Raw genomic sequence first — 24,254 nt, 5'->3', positions numbered from 1 at the left:
TTATTCTCATGTATGTTGTCTTTTTTTAAATAATGATTTCAAAGCATGAGTGTGACCTGTGGCATTGAATACAAGTTAGACAAGTGAAATAAAGAAGCAGGGATCACAAAATTTTAAATAAAACTGCTATTGCCTGATACCCTGAACAAATTTTGGCTAAAGAGAAAACTTCAGCTTTCTGTGCTCCAGAATTTTTAATGGTAAAGTTGATTAAGGGTTAAGGAAATCCCTCTAAGGACTGGATAAAATTTCTGGTTCATATGGTGGAGTGATTGAAGGTTCAATAGTTCCTTTGAAGGACTGAAGCAAATTGGGAATTCACCTGATAAAGATGTACTGTTATAAATATAGTGCTGGAATCTGTTATTGTATTTGTATTCTACTTGTTCATGTTCCAGGACCCCACCATAAGGTGTAATGAACCAGAAGGTCTCTGCCGTTACGATCTTTACTGGTCAGAATCAGAGCTTGACTTACGCTGCACTATCATGTGTTTTGCAAACTTTACCTTTTTTATTTTATATCTTGTTTCCATCCTGCACAAATTTGGATTTATCTGTGTAAGAGCTGACTGTGTGCGTAACGGCTTTCTTTGTAAAGGCTGTGCCAAGGTGCTATTAGAATTTTGGCAAGAGAAAAATCCCTTCAGAAATCTTTTGGGCAATGGTATTCTCTCTAAGCAGTCCATTTGCAAACTTCTGGGCATGCATATGCACTCAAACACATTCAAACTTGCATTATTCTGACTGTTTGCCTTCATATTAAATAACAGCAAAATACAATCCCTAGTCTGTGCTTTTTTCTAAATTTTCCCCGATCTTAAGGCAGCTTCTTGAAGATCTCTTCCTGCCTTTGCATCTTCTTCCTTCTCCATGAGACATAAACAAAATATTCTGTTGCTTTGCTTAGGTGAGTCAGCAGAAGTAACTTTTCATGCCTTTGTTGATATGGTTGGATGGGACTTTGAGCAACTTGTTATAGTGGAAGGTGTCCCTATCCAGGACATAAGGGTTTGAACTAGATGATCTTTGAAGTCCCTTCCAACCCAAACCATTCTATGATTCTATGTATGTGTCACACTCCTAACAGGATACATTTCTAATTGCTTCTGTATTTTTATAAGCTAACAATATTTACAGGCATAGCATAGAAAGTTAGAAATGTGTCTAAATATTTTAAAGGTAATGGCAAGCCCCTGAAAATAGAGTTGAATTTAACACATCTCTCTGCATTAATTATAGTTTCAGAAGTAGGAAAGCTAGACATGGATAATATGAAGTCCATTAAAATATATGAGGTTTAGTAACATGATACAATACCCACAAATTCTGTGTGGGTGAACATGTTGCTTTAAAGATCAAAAAGAGAAGGCCATTATTAACAAAACTATAATGTCTCTTCAAAAGATTTACTTATGTCTACTTCTTAGAGATGCAAATTAACAAAATGGGTAGCCTGCTTGAAGAAAAACATTCTATTTCTAGTGATACCAAAGGAAAATCAAAGTACAGAAGTGCTTAGGAAAAGTATGAGGATATATTTTTCTCTAAGTGCTCTATTTGATAGTATTAACTTGTTTTGTTAACAATTTACTCTAATACAGTCTTAATGTTGTGCAATAACTGTATTTGGTTTTGTTAATGCCATTGAAAACCGTAATGAGATCTGAGGTTTTTATTTCATTCAGTTAATAAGTGTTGGTTTGTTGCAGTACAGTAGTATGACATCAGTCATTTATATTGTGCTAGTGCAGAAATGTTAGCCTTTATGGTATGTAATACAGTTTGCCTTTATGAAAGAGAAACCTTCTTATACTAGAGAAAGGCCTGTAAATATTTCATGTATGAGCAACTATATGATCTATTCTTCACCTATACTTCCTTATTTCACAGGAGCTTATATGCAACTAAAAGTCCATTCAAAGTAGGATATGCCTTTCATTTATTTCCATCTGAACTTTCTTTGGTTTTTAATGAGAAGAAGCACCAGAGAGGCAAGATTGATTCTCTGGGAAGCTCAGGTTGCAGTTAGATAACAGCTTTGTCCTGGTACATAAACAAACATAACTGTTCTTGCTTTTATTAAAAAAAAAAAGTCTTTGCAAAAACCAGCCAAGCTTGGTTCTTGCTTCTCACTTTGGTTCAAGGCTTAGTTCAGGGCAACAGCTCAGTCAGGATTGGGTTTTTCTGGAGATAAAATAGCTGCTTTGTTGTCCTCCTGAAGGTGTGAAGAGTACAGGCTGCTATGCATTAAGGTGATTTTGTTTTTTCCTGAACTCAACTGGACTCAGTGACTTGTTAGGACAGATAATAACAGTATGAGTATAACAAACCTTTGGACTGAACCCAAAGTGATGCTGTCTGCCTCATATGAGCCCTCAGCTGCTGCTGATGTCCAGAGATACACAATGCTGAGAAGGACTGGGCTTTGGGATGCTTTGACGTTCTGATGTTTAGTCAGACTAAAAAAGCCTGACTCCAGTGCACCAGCCAGGCCAACAACAGAGGTGTTTTGTCATTAAATCAGCCTCTAGGACAGATAAGGAACCTTCCTGAGAGAGATACAAGGGTGGCCATGCTAAGAGGAAATACTGGACTAATGGTTTAATTAAACTGGAAGTCCATCTCTTACCATAAATTACTTGATTTTGTTTTGTGTGACTTTGAAATGAAACCTGCTTTCAATCCATGCAGCCTTCAACCACATATACAAGCTGCAATGGATTAGAAACTGCAGTAAAAATTATATTCTTCCTGGCCAAGCAGTTGTAATGGGACAGTTAATTCATCATTAAGTGCTAATGCAGAAACAAGGTCTATGTATTACTTTCTTCCAAGAACTCTCACTAAAATAGCATTTGTCTGACAAGTTATTTCCATTTTGTAGGCTCTTTTTAGAGGGTCTGAGAAATATAGTCACCGGTGAGATAGGCCATAATAATCCAGTGTTTTTACAAGTCCAAAGCTGGTGAGGATTAGGTATAAAACATTAGAAAACAAAAGTAGTATTTCACAGTTTGTTTGTTGTTGTGCACACAGCTTTTATCAAGTCTTTTTCTCCATTGCTGTACACTTTGTGATTTGTCTCTTACATGAACTGCAGAATATAAGTTTGTGTATGTGTGTAGGCATGTCTATACCTACATACAGAGATGAGTACAGAAATACTATGTGATTGGTTTTACATTCACTTCATAAAGATGTAGCTGAGCATACAAGAGTAAAGCAAAATACGCATTTGTACTAGGTGCCCTTTTAATACTGTGGATTTTTAAACTTCATTTGGAAATACTAGTATCCATAGTAATTTGCCTTTATTAAGCCATAGGCATCTGTTCGATTGTTTATTTATTTTTCTTGTTAGGTAATATTTCTTAGTTTTCAAGTGTTCTTGGCATTCCTAGATCAGGTGGTTTTCCAGATGAAACTCGCGGTCTGTTGGCTTGAGATTTCTGAGTCTTTAACTTGCTCAGAATTTTTTTTTTGTGAAATCTCATCTTGGTGATGGCTAAACACAGACACTTTGCAATAGCAAGGGTACAAAAAAGTTTAGTCACAATTTATTAAGGAAATGTGCTTAATTTTTAGGTCTGAAGAATGAGTAAGTCATGGACATTCAGTATTTTAATTTTCTCAGAATAGAGTTGTGTTTTTACTACCAGAACAAAACTTTTGCTAGTATGTTGAAATGAAAGAGCAGACATGCAAGAACTCTTTTTTAAAATTAAACTCATGAATTAGTGAAAGGTGGGATTTCTGTAAGACCAGTATTTATCTATTTTTAATTTTTTATTTTAGCACTTACAAGGAAAAAATGATCAGCAAATCCTTTCAGGTGGCTTCTTTCTTAATTAATAATTTTGAAGACCCTTTGTTGTCCTGATATATGGGTCTTACTTCATGTATGGACACAAAGGAATGCTTTATTAATTCATTAAATTCTAGCCGACTTTTTCAGTTGTACCGTGTATGCAGATTTGTAACTTTTTTCAATCTATCTAAAGTGTGATAAGAATATTAATAACTAATTCTGCATTTACCTGCCTAATTTGCATACATTTGTGTTGTATAGTAAATCGCATGAAAACCTACAGGGGAAAGGCTCAGCTCTTCTAACAACTAATAGGCTATTTTTCCTTTTGACTTACGCAAATTGAGAAATATTGCCTGTGGCAAACATAATAGAAAACTGCATTTTTAGTGCTCCCACACATACTCATTTCTTTACAAAGAAAGAAGCAGATGACTGTTCTTAAAAATAAAACTTTCTAAAGGTCCGTAGCTGACACAGGATATTGGATGCTAAAACACTTCAGGTTGGTGGAATTATGATTTGCGGGCTATGTAAGGTTACCTGGATATTGGATTTGACTAATGGGAGTAGTATTGTGCCTGAAAGGAAGAGAGGCAAATCATAGCTATAAATATTTTCTCCTGAAGAGATTGTCTGTAACTTACAGGACTAAGAGAGTGGAAAGACTGAATAAACATGAGTTTCTGATTTACAACATGCAGCATCCTGTGTATGGGGTTGCTGCAAGTTCTTCCTTTGTGGTGTTTTGCCAGGTGATTACCAAAGTTACACGTGCAACCCTTTTGACTGGGAAGTGTTAGGTGTTTACTCTAGCTATATGCATGTGGCATCTCAATTTAGTGTGCTAGGGAGAATTTAAAAATTAGTTCCCTATTCACTTCCTAGTCTGAACCAATACTTATGGTCAGTGCTTGTGGTTGGGAAGTACTTATCAGTGCCAAAATTTGTGTAACACACACAGAGGGTGCTGGTAATAGTATATCTGCAGTGAACTGAGGTGAGATCTTGGTGTGATATCTCAGATCTTCTCTACAAGGAGCCCTATTTCTGGACATCTTAGCAGAGGCCAGAAGACAGTTTCTTAAAATAGTGAGAACAGTCTTGTCTCCATAGTGTTTAGCGAACACTGCTTTATAATTCTTCCGAGAATACTCCGAATGAACTGGTAATAGAAACTTGAAAAACAAAATAGCAAGAGTTGTCATCTGCACAATAGCTGCAGCATGCTATGTCAGGGCTTGGGGATGTTGCAATTCTGTATAAGGAAGAAGTTTCTGCTCCTTTACCAGTGTCTGCCCATTCTAAAACAGATGTGCTATCGGAGTGACTTAGGTAAATGGAGAGCTATTTGTACATTGAATGGTTCCAGTTTTGCTGTCTAATAGGGTCCGTAGTGGATTGTGCCTGGGATATTAAATATATTTGTAGTGCTAAATGAGAACTTGAGTTGCATTTAATGATTTCTTTTTTTTTTTTTTCCTATATCAGGACTTGTGTTTTAAGAAAAGGTGCAACACTGTAGAAAGCTAAGAATGAGTAAGGAGGCAAGCAGAGGAAACCACTGATTACATGTGAATATCAGTAAATGGGATGGTTGAGACACTTTCTGTATGTGGCATCTTAATAAATTGCTCTTAGGTTAGAAACTGAGCCTCAGATAGTAGCCAGCCAAACTGCTGCCTGTTTTAGGAAAGGAAATACTTAATTACAGCTTTTGTCACATGACTAGCAGGTCCTTATAACCAAGTTATTTTTGCACTTTTAATAGTTTTTTCTTTTTTGTATATTTACTTTTTAATTACCTAACTTTGTAGGTTATTGGGCCATATCTTGATGTCACTTTTAGGAGTTTGGGCGATTTAATGTAGTAAATTCAATTCTAGTACTGTTGGGGGAAAAAAAAAAAATCCCATGCTGTTTTCTGTGTGTGTTACTTTTTGTTCTCGATCTGTGACTTCCTGCAGTCATTGAATAACCTCGCTAAGCCTTACCAGGCTGAGGAAGGACCTAACCTGTTATTTATATCTAATATATTAATAATGTGCCATGTGTTTGCTAGCAGAGAACTGCTTAGGAGTGGGATGAAGGGAGCTGTATTCTCTCTCACTCTCTCCCCCTCCCTCTCTCCCCCCCCCCCCCGGTATTTAACTATAGCCAACAAATACTGAAATATTTATGGTTCGGTTCTAGATATGGAGAGATTAATTTTCTTCACTCTCCTTTCCTTACAGAGTATAAAAATGGTAACCAGAAGTAGTTCAGAAAAGAGAAATTTTCTCATCTAATTTGGTCTTTATGGGCCATTTTTGGATGCAGCTTAGATCTAGTCTTATGTGCAGCAGTTCATTGCAAGGGGTTTTTTTGTAGTTCAACTAATGGAGGCAGAATATTCATCTCAAGAATACAAACATCATTACTTAAATTTCTTCTAAATCATGTAATTTTCCTATTAAAAAAAAAAAAGACACCAAACCAGTTATTTTTATAATCATTGAGGTATTTTCATGTATCTTGTGATTTCAGAGGGATTTTTGCACTTCCCTCTAACCCCAAGTCTTCGTGTAACTGTAAAGTCTGAAACATATTCTTTAAAAGAGAGAGCTAGGAAATTGTCATGAAGTTGCTGGTAAAGTTGAGGTAGAGCCAGGGAGGACTGAAGTATCATAGGAATTGTAATGGCATATAGGAACTAGTAACACTGAAGAGTTCCTTTTCTATTTTTCATTGTGATTCTTCCTGACACAAACTAAACAGTCAGACCTTTTCTATTCTAATATCATTCATTTAAAAAAAGAGGATGTAACCTCTTTTGCTCCTTATAAGGGATCCTTTTTTCAAAGGTGGGCTTTGGGTTTTTTTGTTTTGGGGTTTTGTTGTTGTTGTTGTTTTACAGCAAAGTTTCAATTACATTTTTTTAACGTGGGAATTTTTGCTTTTGAAATGGAGAATGTTGCTTGGAACAGGTTCCATTAGCATCAGAGCTTCCTGCTCCCAGAACTGGCCTCCGTTTTACAGCTAATATCACCTTTAAAATGGGCAAATGGAAAAGCCTCATACCAAAGCCTTAGGGGCTTACCTGGTTTTGTGCAGAAAGGAGAATGAAGTTTCTCTTTGTACCTCCCAGAAAGGCCATCTTTTCTTGTACTACAGCTAATTTCAGTGGAATGTAACAACAGCGATACTTAACCTGGAAAGCAACTTTTAACAGATCCCAGATAAAAAAGAGCAGCAATCTCCTGCGTTTCCTGACTCTTCCCTGTGGGTAATATATCTGATCTTAAGACAAAAACTGCAGTTGGTCTTTGTTTTTTCTTTTAAGATGAAAAGAAGAAAGGGAGAGAGGGAGAAGGAGAAAGGAAGAAAAAAACAATTGATTGCAGTCATGAATCTTAGCAAATAGATATTAATTTCTTCAGGAAGGCCGAAGAGATTGCAGTGTATTCCTACATCAGCCTCAGTCTTGGTTGTTGAGGCAGAGGTAGCAGAACAATATGATGTCACTTGATCATTTATTTTTTTAATTCATTATTATTCTTTCTGAAGGAGTAAAAAAAGTATTAAAGAGGAATCTTTCTGGGTTTATTGCAAACATTGACCATACATAATTTCCCTGGAAAGTCAAAAAACACCTTTTCACACTTATTGCTAAAATTGTCAGTTTCTGGGATGATGATTTAAATGCAACTGCTATGGTTGCAGTAGGACTGTAGTTCCTGGTATAGTCTATAGCTGCAAACCAGAGGACTGGTGGAAAAAGGTTTAAGCAGGGAACGGATTTTAATATTTTCATTCCAAAAACCATAGAATCATAGAACGGTTTGGGTTGGAAAGGACCTTTAGATCATCTAGTTCCAACTCCCCTGCCATGAGCAGGGATGCCTCACATTAGACCATGTCACCCAAGACTCTGTCCAGCCTGGCCTTGAACATTGCCAGGGATGGAGCATTTACCATGGCCAGTCACTAGCGGTGTTTGCTCTTTAGTGTGTGCAAATATTATGTACACATATAAACTTAAATGTACAGAACATTAATTTTCTGGTTTTCCAGACAGAATATTATTAGCTCCTAGCTATCCTAGCTAGTCAGTGGTATCCTTGTTAGTCACTGTCTAACAGAGTATTCTAACATACAGCAGTGAGCAAAGCATGCTTATCTTAGGGACATTAACAACAGCATGTAAGCATCAAAGCTAAAACTTCCTTTTAAATAAGTGTGTTTCATGATGCACTTCTAAAATAATTTCTGAACAGAAGAATCTGTTAGTGATAAAATTGTTGTAGGGACTCTATTTTGGCTAATGTTGGAAATGTTATTTCCACCTTTATGCTAGTAATGTGGTAATGACTATAGAATTCTTATCTTTCGAGATCTACAACTGTCTGTTTAGTCTGAGCAAAGTATTTAGCCAATTGCATATATTCAATCAAGGGCACAGAAAGGACACAATTTCCTGAATATAACCTCAGAGTGCAAATATTGTGCCCTAAATAACACACCAGTTACTGTAAATGTCAGTAAAGAGAGTTTTTCTGATTTTGGTTTAGTGAGAACCTATAGCAAAGCCAGCTGTTAACACTTCTTAACTGCTTGTCATTGTGAAGGGGAAACACCATTTCTACACACTTTCGTCTTTTGATTAAAAGAGGGAAACAATTTTTCAAGCACTTTCCAACAGGTGCAGACCCACAGCATTAGCTGTACTGGACTCTTTACTTTGCTCCTTCTTTGTGTTTGTACTGAATTTTCTAGTTCTTCTCAGTAAGTTATTCTAGGAAAAAGCTGATGTCTATCTTGGAAGCACATCATCAAAGACAAAGAGAATTTATTTCTAGCTGGTTAAGGAGCCCTTCAAGTGTAAGATTAACATGAAGACAATGAGATTCATGTCTCTGTAAAAAACATTTAAGTTATTTGTCACAAACTGGACAGAATTAAGAAAAAATGGATGAAACAGTGATAAATAGAACAAACTAGCATCTTGCCAGCCCAATCGTCTTTTGTAAATCAGGATAGTCTCCAATAGTTGCCATTTGCTGCAAAAGGCAGCTTATTCTGCCTTAATACATAGGGTTTTTAATTATGGGTAAGACTATGCAATGAAAAAAAATTAATTTGCAATGCCGCAGGCAACATTTTCAGCTATAGCTTTTGAGGGTTTTTTCAAGGGTAAAAAAAACATGGATGTGAATAGTTTTTCAGAAGTGAAAATCTGTATGCCTGAGTCAAGCTGCTTGGATGCCAGCGTACATGTTGAACTGCAAGCAAATGTACAATTTCAAAATTGCAGACATTGGTGAAAGTTACCAGTGTGTTCAGACTGGCAGATAACACACTAGGGAATCCAGTCTGTGGTGACAGGCAGGCGAATTTCCCTATAATCATGTCTTTTGAGGCAAGCATAGTTCTAGAAAGGAAGTTTTCACAGCGGCATGTGTTCCTGGGGTGTGGACAGTAGTCTTATGTGTATGATCTTTTCATTAGACATCATGTTTCCACTTACTCTTTTTCAGTAACTACTCTTAAAATGAAAAAATTTCGATGGGAAATTACAAGGTAGGACAGAAAGAAGGAATAAGCTGGTTTTGGTTTGTTAGTTATAGAACACAGGGAATCACGTTTTGACTGAAGCAATGTAGGTCTCTTCTCAACAAAGGCACATGTATTGGAGCATATTTTTATATATACAGGTGATTTTCCTGTATAATTTAATGGTGTATATGTCTACTTTTGTAGTATATACGTATATACGTAGTTCTATTTTTAGCATTGTCACCTTCAGTGTCCCTTTGTTTTTTCATCTCTTTTTGGATTGCTGAAGCCCATGGCCTAATGTTTCAAGACTAGCTTTTCTCTAAGTCATCTTAATTATTTTGAAGTGTAATTTTTCAGAGCAGACACCTGCATTACAGCAGAAACCATATTAAACAACCTCTTGAGAAAAAGGTGTGGAAAGGTGAAAGGAGATAATGAAACATTGAAAATACCATGTGCTTCTCTTCTTCCATGTAAAATAATCAAAAAAGGGACTAGAATAAAATCTGCAGTTCTTTCCCTGCTTTTGCATAATCAAAATACTTTGTGCACTTGAAGCCCTTACCATCAGAGTCTGAAATGTGTCCAGGCCTTCAGGTAAAGGGGAGATAAAGGATATTTTATTTTAGCACAAAAAATGATTTTAATTTTCACTCTCTTTTCTATTTGTCTTTCCTTCTTCCCTGTTTACAGCTTCTGCGATCCCAGATAATGGAAGGCGATCCTGTCTAAAACTTAAGGTCTTTGTGCGACCAGCAAGTAAGTTCTTAAGGTTAAGCTTCTGAGGGTGGCTTTGTAGCACATGCTTTATTGTGTGGTCTAGTAAACAGCAGTAAATCTTATTTTACTGTTCAATCTTGTGTATCTGTTCTGTACAGCAACATTTGTGCTATGATTTTCATCGTATTTTCTTATCATTTTTCATAAAGTTTTGTTTTAATTATATGGCAGTTGCTAACTTGTTGTTTCTTAAACTGTTGTGCAAATGGAAGGCTATACTGGCATTTGGACAAGTGCCACAGACTTTAAAATATAAATATGCTTAACTATATAGACTAAATAGAGAGACAAAAGAGAGGAAAGAAGGAAAGTGGGGAGTTTAAGGGTGTCTCACTAACATATTTGGCTGTTATCTCTATTTTTGTTATAGACAGCTGTATGAAAACTATAGGTGTTCATGATCGTGTTTTCGATGTTAACGACAAAGTAGAAAATTCATTAGAACCAGCAGGTTAGTATGCTTAGAGAATCTCTTTTAACAAATGTGTGTATCCCTCTGGTGCTTCAATACTTTTTCTCCTCTTCTCTCTGCATGCTTTCCATGGTACAACTGCTCTGCTTTTGCACATTTCTAGCAGTGCTAATATCACTTATGCTTTCCTGTATCATTGTTTAACACAGGGGAGAAAAATGTTGCTTTATTTGTTTTTTGGGTGACGTGTTTAATAAAATGTGTGTGCCAGTGTAAAATTTTTTTCCAGTATCCTGAAGTCACTGGCCCATTCAAGCCGAAACCCCAGCTCACTGACAAAACTCTGTTTACTAACTGAGCCCAAAGTTTTAGAAACAGTCAATGGGCACAACTTCATTTATTATGTGCTTTCAAAAGACTTTAAGAAAAACAGAACCACTGCTTGTATGACACAGGTATGCATCTGACTGAGTTAGTGTGTAAGTAAGCAACTAGTCCTTTAAAATTATATATATTTGTATGTATATTTGGTTAGGCAATGTATAATTTTTTACACACATGTATGCACACAAACACACACACACTCTGATATCTATAAATTCCTATACTGTTTTTATTGAAACAAATTTAAGTTTTGGGGGGCTTTTCTGTCATTTTTTGCAAAACACTGCCTTAGGAATAAGAATAATACTTGCTATGATAAAGCCCTTCAGTAGCCTAAAGCAAATTTACATTAACCTCCACCATCACAAACTGATATGTTTCTGTGTGGAAAGTGCGTGTGTATTGTTTGTATAGCTCAGGTTTATCACAGAAACATTTTTAATTCTAGGGGTGTGAGTAATCCCACCAGGTTCAGTGGGATGGCTCATGACGGTAAAATTAGGTGGATATGTAGGAAGAGTATTTACAATAGTGGTATTACCTGTTCATTTTATATATACCTACACATTACTCACATGTTGTAGTCAAGCCTCAATAATTAATGTACACAGTTAAAAAACCCCAAAAATATACCAGAAAAGAATTGCACACATGCCATTTAGTATCTCGGTTTTTTTCCCTTTCCTATGCTATTTGAAAGAGACTTCCTTTTTGGTGTGAAGCAACATACTTTTTTTTTCTTTTTTTTTCTCTTTGTTATTTGCAGTTTCTTTAGCTAAAAGTTGTTATTTATACAGAAGTATAAATAGTGCTTCCACAAGTCATCCAGTTCGAATGATTTACCTATGGGTACACAATAGATTTTACTATTTTCTTTTTAAGAGAATTTTTGGAACTCTCCTAAAAATTTCAGGTTTTAGAATCAAAGATGTTCTCTAAACAAAGTTAGATGCAAGGAGAGTACATTTACATTAAGATATATTTGTACACTTATTAACAGCATTCTTCTACAGAAAGCATTAAGATAATTTTTCCCTACCTCTAGGTAACCTATGAATCTAGAAATTCAATTCACTTCTTTACATTTTGTGATTTGGTGAACTTGGGCAAACTAATGTGCATTTCGCCTGCTACTGGTTTGCAAAAGAGATCATCTGAGTACTATATGCCTGATTTTAGTGAACTTGTTAAACATTTTTCTTACAGCAGCGCTGCTCACTTCCCATTGAATGTCTATACCTAACTAGCACCATCACAAAAGCATGTTGTTAGAAAGCAGCAGGCAAACCAGTGAACAAAAACCATACAGAGAGCATCTTGCAGTCTGAGAAGAAATACTGGTTTTGTTATCGGTGGGAAAGAATAGATTTAATGAGAAGTTTTGGTAGCAGAACGTTTCCACTCTTGACATCAGTATATATTTGCATTATTATTTGGACCAGTCACCATTAGATAATCAGTCATTCCTAGATTTGCCAACTGCTGTCACACTTTTCTGTTATTAGGCTGTTAGACTTGCCACTACCTTGGTGGATCTTGTTGCATGTGATCTGTGTCATGTACTAATTTACCTGCCTCTGACATGCATCTTCTGCTTCTGTGCTCTCCCCTAGCCTGCCACTGTCTTCTTCCACAGTAGACAGAAGAACGGGGAGGCAAGAGGGTCATGTTCAGCAGATTACTTGCTGTCACTTTTCTTTTAAAAATCACCATTTGTGTAATTTTTGAACACTTGTAATTACATTGGTCAGTTCAGAAACTTGTAGGAAAATGATCTATAGAGATTACACTTGTTTCAGAAGAGGTAAAAGTAATTGGCCTATTCCTGTCCTCCCCCTCTCTTCATCCTTAATAATAAAAATAAAAAGTCCCTAAACAAAAGTTGCAGCTGTGCATATATGGAAAATTTATACCTGAAGCAGATGATGTAAAGCTATGTGATCAGGAAAATTCATGGTAATTGAAACAGTTTTTTCTAATTTCTGCTGGCATTCCTAGTCTTCAGTGGTGACCTTCCAAATTTTAAGCACAAATTTTGTGCTCTTCACCACTTGCCTTCAGTGTTAAAAATAAAGCAAAACCTTTTCCCCAAGCATTAAACATTGTGCAGTGTTATAACTCTGTACCTCCAAGGAAAATTGTATTTGTGAAGTTATTTTGAGAATCACAGATTAACCATGTGCTCTAACATACGAGTGCAGAAACCTTGGGACTGCGCTGACAGAAAACCCAGATGGTTTAACGGAAGGAACCCATTAATGTCACATGAAAATTAATTCCTCTGCGAAGAATGGCTTTATAAAAATGGCACCATAGAAGATCTCCATATTTTTCGTGTAAAAGAAGTAATCTTTTTAGTTTAGGGCTTTTTTGTTGATTTTTTTTTAGCAGTAGCCAGTGTTCCAGTCATGACAGTATCTGATAGTCAAAGCGAATGAGAATTTATTACTGCTCTGCACTAGTTTTGCGCTATTGTGTTTTAGTGCTGACTCATGGATGTAATTAGGACAAAACTGTTGACATTCAACATTGCAAATTCAGACTCATTTGCAATTCTGTTGGTGATGCAAGAGGTGGAAGGTAGTGCACATCATTCTCCTCTGGAGTTTTAGTTCATCAGCAGTGAGTAAATGTTTCCAAATCGGGAACAGCTGACTCTATATATATGAAAGAAGAGTTAACAGGTACAATAGGGATATTTTTTCCCCATAGAATAGGGATATTTTTTCCCTGTAACTTCTTAGAGTATGATTTAATTAGGACCTGCTTTTGTGAAATGCTGTACTCTCGTTGCACTGTCACCAAAGTACAGAAATGTAACTTAGAAGTGAAATGCGAGACAGCTTTTGGTACTCACAACCACTGGAACTGGAACATTTCAGAGGCCAGCATTCACTGAAAGGGCCTTGTTCAGGGCTGAAATGCCTGGTAAGGTCTCCCTGCCATACATGGTGAAAAGCTGTAACCAAAGTCGTTCCAGCCAGCCTTTCCCACTGTCATCTGTGGGTCTGTCATCTGATGATGTCCCTTTCTTACAAATGTGAACATATTTGCAGGTAATCAGTGCTTGCTTTTCATACTTTTGCCTTGAGCAGCCCTGAAGACCTGTTGGTAAGCTTGACGTGATTGAAGCATCAGTTAGGACTGGGAAAAAAAAAAGTTATAAATTGCTAATCCAGATTACTATGCATCTTTCTGTGCAACTGAACTGGGTCTGAAGAGCCTATTAACCTAAATTATGCTAAGAAGTGCTCTACCTGCTTTTGTGCTAGGTGTCAAGGTTATGAAAGAAGGGATCTTGTTTCTAGCTAAAGTGAGGTAACGTGGAAGGCTCCACGCCAAAGCAGCATGGTGATCCCACTGTCCTGACTCCTGCCTTTAATTGGACTTGCACAGCTCTCACCCAGGATCATGCTGGCAGTGCAATTTGTTGAGACAGGAGCTATGAGACAGATACATCATAGATATGTCAACATATCTCACAAAATGGGGGAGCTTATTACACTAAGTAGTGAGATAGATACTATTAACTTTTCTGGAAACTTAGGCACTCTAAAATAACTTAAGAATAAATTTTGAGGCCACTTCATACTTCCTAAAAAGGTTTAGCCTATTTAATTCATTTGGTACTAAGAAAATACAAATCCAGAGATGAGCTTTTATGGCAAGCCTCAGACAGATTACTTTTAAAATAGCCAAATTAGATAGCTATGGATATGGAAAACTTTGCAGAGGAAAATACCAGACCTATAACAACACTGAAGTTGAATTTTACTTCACCTACCTACATTTATGTTACAAGCTGTGACTTTAAGGCTCATCTTTGGTTTACAAAAAACTAAACAGAACTTTATTTGGTATCATAAATTTAGTATTCGCTACTGTGTTCTCTTCTGCCACTAATGTATAAGCATGTTTACCTAACTCAGCTGGTTCTTTTTCCCATTAGTTTTAGCAGTGTATATGTAAATCTGGGGGGTTTTTTGTACCATAAAAGGTAGTCTGTTACCTGCAAGGTTTCCCAGATTGAGTATGTGTTCTAGAAAATTGGAGATTATCATGTGTTAGCCTTTAAAATTCTCTTTCAAGAAAGGGAGACTGATCTTATACCCCGTGTACATCCCCAGATGTGGTACACTTCAGTGGAAATTTCATGCGTGGAAGTGGAATATATGCCTGGGTTTACAGACTGTCATTTCAAATTCAGGAGCCAAAATCTGTAACTCAGTAAGGGGATTAACTGTGAAATTAATTCTGAGCACGTGCAGCTCTTCTTCAAAGCCTTTTGAAAATTAGGTGTTTTTATTTAGCTGCCTCCCTATTGACGTTGCTATCTAATAAGCCATCCAAACCTAGAGCTACAGTGTTTTGTTAGAAGAGGAATCATTCATTCCTTAATGTGCTGAAATCAGACTTACTTTCTGCTGCTGTGGACTTCAGTGGGAGTTTTGCCAGTAAGAAATGCAGGACTTGGCCCCGAGTTGGTTACATAATGAGGTATTACACGCTTGTGAAAGTCAATGACAGCACAAGGTTCATTGCCCTATTTCATAAAGGCACTGAAATCTACTTACAGTTGTCGGCTCAGTGAGAGTTTATTAAGGATGCAAAATCTCATTGGAATGTATGCTTTCTGTTTGAACAGATGATACCGTACATGAGTCAGCCGAGCCATCCCGTGGTGAGAATGCGGCACAGACACCAAGGATACCCAGCCGGCTTTTGGCAACTCTATTGTTCCTCCTGGCAATGCTTTTGATATTATAGCACAGTATGCTCCAGCAACCTGTTGCAGAAAATACCAGGGTCTTGGAACATCAAAGATCCACCTAACTTGTCATCCCACAAAAGGGACTTTATTGTTTTTGCAGATGTCAAATTGTTATTTTTCCCTTTTCTTCTCCCTTTAGCCTGAACTCAGCAAAAATTTGAAGGGGATAACTAGCTTCAACACCCACCCCTACCTACCCTTGACTTTCTTAACCCCTCCATATAAATAAAAGGACTCCAAATGAAAATGCCAAACTATAATAGTGACACTAGTGATTCTTATTTTCCTCTGCATTCTCCTTTAAGAAGTCACCTCTGTTAGCTCACTGTGTCATCTGTATGTGGACAAGGAAGAACAGTGGCAGATGCAGTCAGTGAAGGATAACGAAAATGTGTTAAAGCCTAAGAGAGTTTTTCTCTCTGATACAATATTTATGCCTTCTCGTTCAGCATTGTAAGATGATCATGCAAGGCGTCATGTCACCATGTCAGGACTGGAGGGGAAATATTAAGAATAGATATAATATAACACCATTTCCTCCAGGAGTTTCTAAATGAACAGGGTTCTGAAAGGGAAAAACCATGTTTCTTGTAGGACTGTCTTGAAACATCTTTGACAGTAGAATTTGTGCTCATGAGTAGAAATGCTGTCTTTGTTGAGAGGAAGAGGTTCATATTTAGGAATGTTAGCACACAGCAGGCAAGGTCGGATTTAGAAAACTTCACTGGGGGTGTGAGTGCCTCTGTTATTTCGTTTTAAGGGGATATTGCACACCGGATTATTTTATTTTAAAACAAATCACCGTGGTGCTACAATTTTTTTCTTGAAATGCAGAGGCACTTTTGAGAATAAAGTGACCTTCCCCAGCACTGACTTCGTAGCTGATAGCCTTGGATGCTGCTCTGGGTGTCAATACATGCTAAGAGAGGACATAAGTGGCCTGAGGAAACATGTTTGTGACACAGGATCTCCAGTGTGCTCTTGATCTGTCTCTCCTGCAAGTTCCTCAATCATGGGAACCGACCACATGTAGAAGAAGCCAGGACAGTAGTAGCATTGTTTGGTGGGGGGAAAAAAGTGTGGACTATGAATTCAAGTGTTGATTTTTTATCTTTTCCCCTTTCAGCACAGTTCGAAGAGTAGAGGAAACGTGTTTATCAGCCAGAGATAAACTAGATGGGCTCCCAAAGACTTAACAAAATATTTTTTTAAAAATCCACTAGAATAGAATATACATTATTTAGATATACTTTATGCTGAGAGTAAGTATATATGCTTGTCCTATTTAAACATGTGAGAGAAGTGGTAACCCTTGATGCAATTAGGAAATAGGACTGTCTTTCTTGATGGAATTAGGAGTGACCCTGTTTAAGGAATCTGAGCCTTGGCTAACGTAGAACTTTAAAAAGTCATTTGCCAGGAAGTGCGAGCCTTGGGATATGTTTTTGCTAGGCTGCCATGAAATTTGGACTGCTAAGCATAATCAGGGAAATATCAGACCAAGACTGAAACAAAGCTTTTCTAACAAAAACTGTGATAATTATGTTAAATGAGAAACAAAACATGGACCGGGGTCAAGCAAAATAAGAGTTTTCTATGTTTAATTCTGAAGTCTGCTGTAACAAAATTGAGTAATACCATTAATTGACAGCTTTTTATGTGCTTTTTTCTTTTTAATGAAGAAAAGCGTTTCAGAAGTTGAAGCATCCCACTATCCAAAAAAGGAGGAAAGGGGGAAATAAATTTAAGAAGTAAAGGGAGGTTTGTGCATGCTAAACTATGATCTGGGCTTGCCTGATATCGTATAACATTAGTGTAGGGCCTGTGCTTATAGGAGGAATACAGGAAATTTCTTCTAGTATGAGGTGCACACAATAAGATATGCAGTCTAAACAATGGGGGAAGTCATCATCTCATTACAGGCTATCTGTCTGGTACTTTTCTTTCTTTAATGTGGATGTGCATGGTACACACACTAATATTTCTTGTAGGTAGGAATTAAAAAGCTTTGGATGAGGTAAACTTAATCAAAATGCACCTTATCAAATGGCTTATTAACCAGAGTACAGATAATATCACATTATAGGTAACCATATTAAAATTATTCATAGCTATTGCAGGCGCTCATACCAGTAGTGCCAATTTAATGTAGAAATGGTGACTTTATTTTTCATTCTTTGTCTCTGAAGGATGTCAGAGTTCAAGACATATGTTTATCTACAGCAAAGAATTGTCACTAGTGTTGCTCCTGGTGAAAATCATTCCTTTGTTTTATCACAGAACCCTGTAAGGTAGGTGAGGAACACTGCTAGTGATGCAAGGCAGATCCCTGTGCTGTCTGATATGGTGTGGCTGGGAGCATATCAGACACTGGCAGTTTGGTACTCGGTGGCATCAGGCAATCCCAGTCATACCAAGTACATAAACACTGATGGGCTTTGTGTTGCATTTCATATCTCTGGATGATTTAAATGCAGATGTTGGTGCAAATTAATGGAGATTTCTGTTCCTTTCCGCTTTATCTGCCCCGGTTCAAGTCTGAGGGACTGATTCTCCCTCAGCCTAGGTGGCTTGCTTATCTCCAAGACTTGTACTCCTGGCTGCCAAGGACATTGCAGTGTGAAGCAGGGAAAATAGGAATCAGTCAGTTTAGTGGATACTGTGTATCCTTTAATAGACAAGATAACATTTTGTGTTAGTTTAGAATATTGTTTTGTACTGTACTTACTTGGATGGCGAAGGAAAGACAAGTAAAACTTTAAGCTATGTTCTTTAAATTCTGTATTATTAGTAACCTCTGTTGTACATAGTGTTTGATAATAAAGTATTAATTTGATTCTTATGTCTTTTGTAAGTGAGAACAATAGACTTTCAGGATATTAAAATCATGCGTTAATTACAAGACAGAGCTTTGAAGCATCAAGTGTGATCATGGCTGAGAACTGAGAGACAAGCGGCCATGACACTGCAGCATACAGGACTCATCTTTGAAAATCATTCATCTGTTGCAAGACTTCACAATGTCAAGACCTGGAACAACATGACTTGATGATCAATGTTTTGTCCTCAGTGTTTAAAGGTCTGATGTTGGAGCCCTATGGTTTCTGTGTTATTTTTTGTTCTTTTGTATCATGTTTGTTTCAAAAAGGCTTTGGGGATATAGAAACTCTTCTGTTGTTTTATTTGTTTGTTTCTTTTTTCTTTTCTGTTGGGTTGTTTGCTTTTTTTTTCCCTTCTGTTTTCTTTCTGGTTTTGTTTCTATGAATATTTTTTTCCAGAAAGGAACTTGCCAGTGTCATGTGCGATGTATGTATGTACTTGGTTCCAAAAGAACTAGAAACAAATTTGGGAGGTACTCAGAGTAGATGAAGTAGATTGTTTCCTCTCCTATACAATTGTGGAAGGAAAATGGTTGTATTTGTACCTGTTGATTCCCATCCCTAGCCCTCAAAATTGAACTTAATCCATTGCTTTGTGAGAGCAATGGTTTAGTCACTTTCAGAGGCTTAGAGTGTTAACTCTTCTCCTCCTTTCATTATGCTTGGATTTTGTAATCACCAGTTTCAATGTACAACTCTCCACACTTCTCTTCCCTCTTCCTGCCTTTCCTCCTCTCCCACCCTACTCCTTTTTTAATTTGGAGCTATGAATGGGCAGATCTGTTTCTGGTCTGGCATCACTGAGTTTTTCCCATGCATTTGCCCTCGAGCTTCTCAGATGTGAGACAAATCTCCCTACAATAGGCTTGCTGCCATTGTCTGTACAGTTTAATAGATGCTGGCATGTTGGAGGTTACCCATGAGTCTGCGAAATCTGCTTTCCATGCTTACTCTTGACACCCCATTGAAGGCACTCATTGTGTATGCATCTGGGTATGAAAGTCCAGCTCAGTGTGGTCCTGTGCTTGTACTGCCCTGCTTTGCAGTTTCTTTGCACTTATTCATTGAGTGCTGGTTTTGAAATGCTTACATTATATGAACTTAAAAGAAAATGTTAAAAAACAAAACAAAACAGAACAAAAACCCCAACAAAAACCACCGAAAATCCCCGCCCCATAAAATCTGTATTTGTATATACACGTGTCCGTACAATTATACTTAAATAAAGTTAAAGATTTTCATCATTTTAATTGGTTCTCTTAGGCTGTGTTTTTGTTCAATTAATTACATATTTATTTTGGGGGCTTATCGTACCTACCTTACATAGAATCATAGAACAGTTTGGGTTGGAAGGGGCCTTTAAAGGTCATCTAGTTCCAACCTCCTGCAATGAGCTGGGACATCTTCAACTACATCAAGTTGCTGAGACTCCTGTCCAGCCTGACCTTGAATGTTTCCAGGGACGGGGCAAGCAATGAGGAGTATGAGTGGGAAAGTGTGAAGAATACAGTGGACGCAACAACTGACTATCCAGAGCTGTTACTACCAACATCCTGGCTGATCTAAAGCCTGGCTGCTTTTCATGGGTTTTTTTCATGTGTTCATAGCTCTTCCAGATACTTAGGAGTGTAAGGAATTATGCCAACCATGTGCTGAAGCATTACGTGGTTTCCATCATCACTTTTGCCCTGCTCTGGGCCTCCTGAGCAGTCATGCTTTCTCCCCTGGGTGTGGCATCATCTAACTCTGGATTCTTGAGGAATAGAGCCAGCTCCAAGGGCATGCAAACAGGGCAGTTGCATAAGGTGCTCCTGTACCCAGGATGCCCCTCAGACTGACAAAGGGGTGGGGTTGGAAGTGGGTTTGAAATCTCAGCCGTGTTTTTCTTTACAAAAAGGATGAAAAGCGATCAGAGCAGTGGGAGCTTTGTGGATGGGAGAATTTGAGCAAGGGTGCCTCCTGAAGAGATAAGGAAGAATGGGGAAGCAAGCAACTGGCTGGCTGTTTCTCCTCTTCCTTACTTCCACCCTCACCGCTACAGGCTGACGGTGGTGCCTCTAAAAATGCACAAGACTGATTTGGTGTTGATTTGTATTTAGGTCTGAAATGGTTGTCTTTGACAGTGTCCACTTACTAATCATATGATGGGTTTAACCTGAAGATTTTGGTTGCAGAAGGTGGGGGGCACATACCAAAACCTATAATACATGCACCATGCATTCAAAACTCAGCTGTAATTACACCATGGTAGAATTAAACTCACTGAAAGCTTTTTATTACATTTAATTAGTTGACAGGGCAGCAAGTACTAATTATAACTTACTCTAACCTTCTTTACAAATGAGAAGTGACAGCTTGCTGAGAAGAGAAGTGTGAGTATTTGATACAAAGAATTGATGAACTAGACTTTTTTCCTCTGGAGCTGTGATGTTACAACCAGGGCAGAGTTATAAGTGACACATGTTCAGTATGTCTTAACATAATAGCCACGTCCAGAAAATATCCTTCAGTCTGACATACTTAATAGCCTTTGCTCAGAAGACACTCTGCTTTTGCAGAGAATGGTATTTGATTTCATTTTTCTGCATCAGCATGCACAATAGGCCTTTGTGCTCCCTCATCTTTCCTTCTGCAGAGTAATACTGCTCCCAGAGTACCACTGAGGGCATTTTTAGGAATATTCAGACATGTATTTTACCACTATCATATGGTTGTATGCCAAAGTGGTTGTATTCATTCAAGACAAACCTTTGATTTATATACGTTAGAGATGTGGCAACCAGCTAGGATAGTTAAATTTTTACAGGTTTTAACAGCACAGAATTGAAAAGTGCCCCCTTCCTTAGAGCTCTTATTTCTGTTAGCATTTACCCTTACTAGGAAGTTTAGTTTAAAACACGATTTAACTTTGGTTTACAGTGTATGCCTAAGAGCCCAAATCATGTCTCTATCTTCACTGTAAGGCCTGCAAAACAGGCAGCTCTTGTATGAGACAGCTATTTATGTTTGTTTGCTTTCAGCACCATTTCGATTTGCTGCTATGAATCAAAACAAGCTGAAGTATCACCAATTTAAAATTTTTGTTAACATTTTCTCCTAGACCACATAGAAGCTTTTAAAACAAAATGGGTTTTTGATGCAAAATATCCTTTGAAGGAAATTCAAATTGGAAGTGATATTGCAAAAATGTTGAAGAACTAAGCAGGCTTTTTTGTTGGTTCCCTCCCCCACAGATAAATCTGATAGCTGTCAGATGTCAGTCATATTTAATTTGGGAGAATTCAGACCACAGGATAACTCTTGCAGTCACCAGCACATCTTGAAACACTCATTTTTCCTATGATGGTTCTTCAAGCAAGTTCTCATTCTAACTGCCTCATGTCAGTTAGTTAGTTACACAAGGAGGAATATAAATACAAGATATTGCAGGGCAGCAACCTAGATGTCTTCTTGGAGGGAAAGAAGAATTTTGTTTTGCCTAGAACTTTATGAAAGCATACTGCATTCAAGATCAAGAGGATAAAGTGATTTCTAGATGCTTGTGCACACTGTAATGTATCTCTGAAGTAAAGGAAAGAAGGAAGGTACCTCTTTCTGTATATACAATCTCGAGTAAATTCTTACACACATCTATGAGTTCTTATGTTCAAAGCATGCTCTAAGTGCTATATTGTGGGACACACTTGCCCACTTAGCAATATACATTTTCCAGTACTAATTTTAACATTTAAACACATTTCTTTATCCTCAGACAAAACTGCTTTTTCAAAACTGAAGTTTTTGTCTGAGTGGTATTTGTAAAAGGAAAGGTCAAATAAATGAATAGGATACTGTAGGTATAAACATTCCTCTGTTCCTTCTATTGCTGAGAACCAATTGTGCCTTTCATTTTCATGTACTGTTACTTGCAGAATTTTAAGTAAACGTTCAACTAATCTCTGACCACCTAGCCCAAGAAGTTTAGGAAGTTTCTTGGTGGTTTGTTTTTGTTTTGTTTTTTTTTTTTTATTGTTTGTTTTGTTTTTCTTGCCTCACTGTCACTTCACCTATTGCAAAACAAAAGAATAAGAAGTCTAGAAACTGAATGCAACAAAAGTAAAGCACCTTTAACCCTAAATTCACAACCCTAAATTTCTGATCTTTTTATACTTGGGTATTGGGAATAAATTGAGTGCTACATATTGCAAATGGCAAGCTGTGGTCCTGCAGCAACTGCTCTTGCCTGAGGAGGATCAGAAGAATCAGGCCCTTGGCTGTGTGTGAATGCTTCAGTGGAAACTTGGCATGCTGTGCTTTACATTGCGCTGCCTGTATCCCAGTCCTTCTGGTACAATGGCGATGGAGAAAAGGGTGGGGAAGAAAGAGCTCATTCAGTCACAGATGGCTAAGCAGCAGTGGGAAGTATACAGCAGACTTTGAGCCAAGGAAATGGCTACTGGTGTAAACTGCCCACGAGTAAAAGTCTTGCTTATTTGTTGAAATTCATATAAGCATTAAAAAGAAAACCTGCAAGGTGACAGATTGTGTTTTCTAGAAGTGGTTCTCTGGTCAAGCTTTGCTGTGGAAGTCAGGGAGACAGTTACCGTTCAACCAGGCCAACATTGATCAGTTTTGAAAACCCACTAGCACTTAAAAACATGCACCCCATCTTGCCATTCTAACACAGGAAAAGCTTGGAAACTTTGCAATTGCCAGGGCTTCTCCAAGGCTATATCTGGAGCTGTTTATGCGGAGCTGGCAGCTCAGGATTTTGAAGAATCGGGCCGTTGTGAGAGGTCTCCCCCTGTTGCTGAGCGCTCTGTGTAGCGAATCCTTTAATGGTGGTTTTTAAACTTGGGTTTGGGAGTAAGTTTTTGTTACTGTATCTTTGCCATCAAAAAAATCCTGAAGCTGAATCAGTAATGCAAAGCACAGATAAAATGACTTTTTTAGCTACATGTCAGTTTAGGAGGACTGCAAAAAAGAGGGATGGCTGCTCTGCTTTAAAATGGGTTGGTGGATCATGCCCAGTATTAATGGTTAGACATTGAATGTGAGGAAAAGCCGATGAACCCATGCAGCGATGCTTATCAAGCTTTGTACATTAGTTTTACAATATCCTGGTTCTTTCACATGCTTCATTACAAGAGGCCTTGTGTTCCGCTTGAAACAAAAGCCAAAACAAGTTTGCGCATCATTCTTCCTAGTGAATATGTGCCCCTTTTTTTTTGTTTATTTAATCAGTTATTCTGCATTTTATTTGCAGGTAAAAAGAAAGGAAAACCCATGCACACTTCCTGTCCTCTGGTCTCATTAGCCAGATTTCCTTGAAACTCCTGTACTCCAGTGAAGTTTTGCCAGGTGGCTAAATTAAATGCACACCATATTAATATTTATGCTGGTTTAATGATGGGATTTTTGCATCCATGAACGATAAAGTGTTTAAGAGGAACAGATAAAGAGATTGGTACAAAAGAGTGAAGTGGTTAATATAACAACCTTTCCTAGCAGGGGACTCCATTGACAGCAGCAGGCAGTGCATGCCTCCCTCCCCTTCATTTTCCTTTACCACCAAAATTTGTGTGATGGGACATGCAGATCTTTCAGATAGCTTTGCAGAAAGCAGGTGTTTTATCTATGCTTTGTGCTACAGCCACCTCTTACATGCTTCATTTAAGGAAGCTCAAGGTTTTTTGCTGCG

The 24,254-nt window shown here is 37.6% G+C and overlaps 1 protein-coding gene across 2 annotated transcripts in view; it reads left to right on the top strand.

The window, feature by feature from the left end:
• EFNA5 (ephrin A5) overlaps positions 1-19,824 on the top strand; it is a 218,471-nt gene extending 198,647 nt beyond the window's left edge. The window contains exons 4-6 of one of the 2 annotated variants that reach the window (XM_030471088.1): positions 10,042-10,107; positions 10,499-10,579; positions 15,570-19,824. In XM_030471088.1, coding sequence (XP_030326948.1) covers positions 10,042-10,107; positions 10,499-10,579; positions 15,570-15,691 — 269 coding nt within the window. In that variant the 3' untranslated portion in view covers positions 15,692-19,824. The remainder of the gene's footprint in view (positions 1-10,041; positions 10,108-10,498; positions 10,580-15,569) is intronic. The other variant, XM_030471089.1, reaches the window with a different exon arrangement.
• Positions 19,825-24,254: the final 4,430 nt, after the last annotated feature.

The sequence above is a fragment of the Strigops habroptila genome, chromosome Z (genome assembly GCF_004027225.2).
Source record: "Strigops habroptila isolate Jane chromosome Z, bStrHab1.2.pri, whole genome shotgun sequence".
Taxonomy (NCBI): domain Eukaryota; kingdom Metazoa; phylum Chordata; class Aves; order Psittaciformes; family Psittacidae; genus Strigops; species Strigops habroptila.
This window is presented reverse-complemented; position numbering and strand designations above follow the sequence as displayed.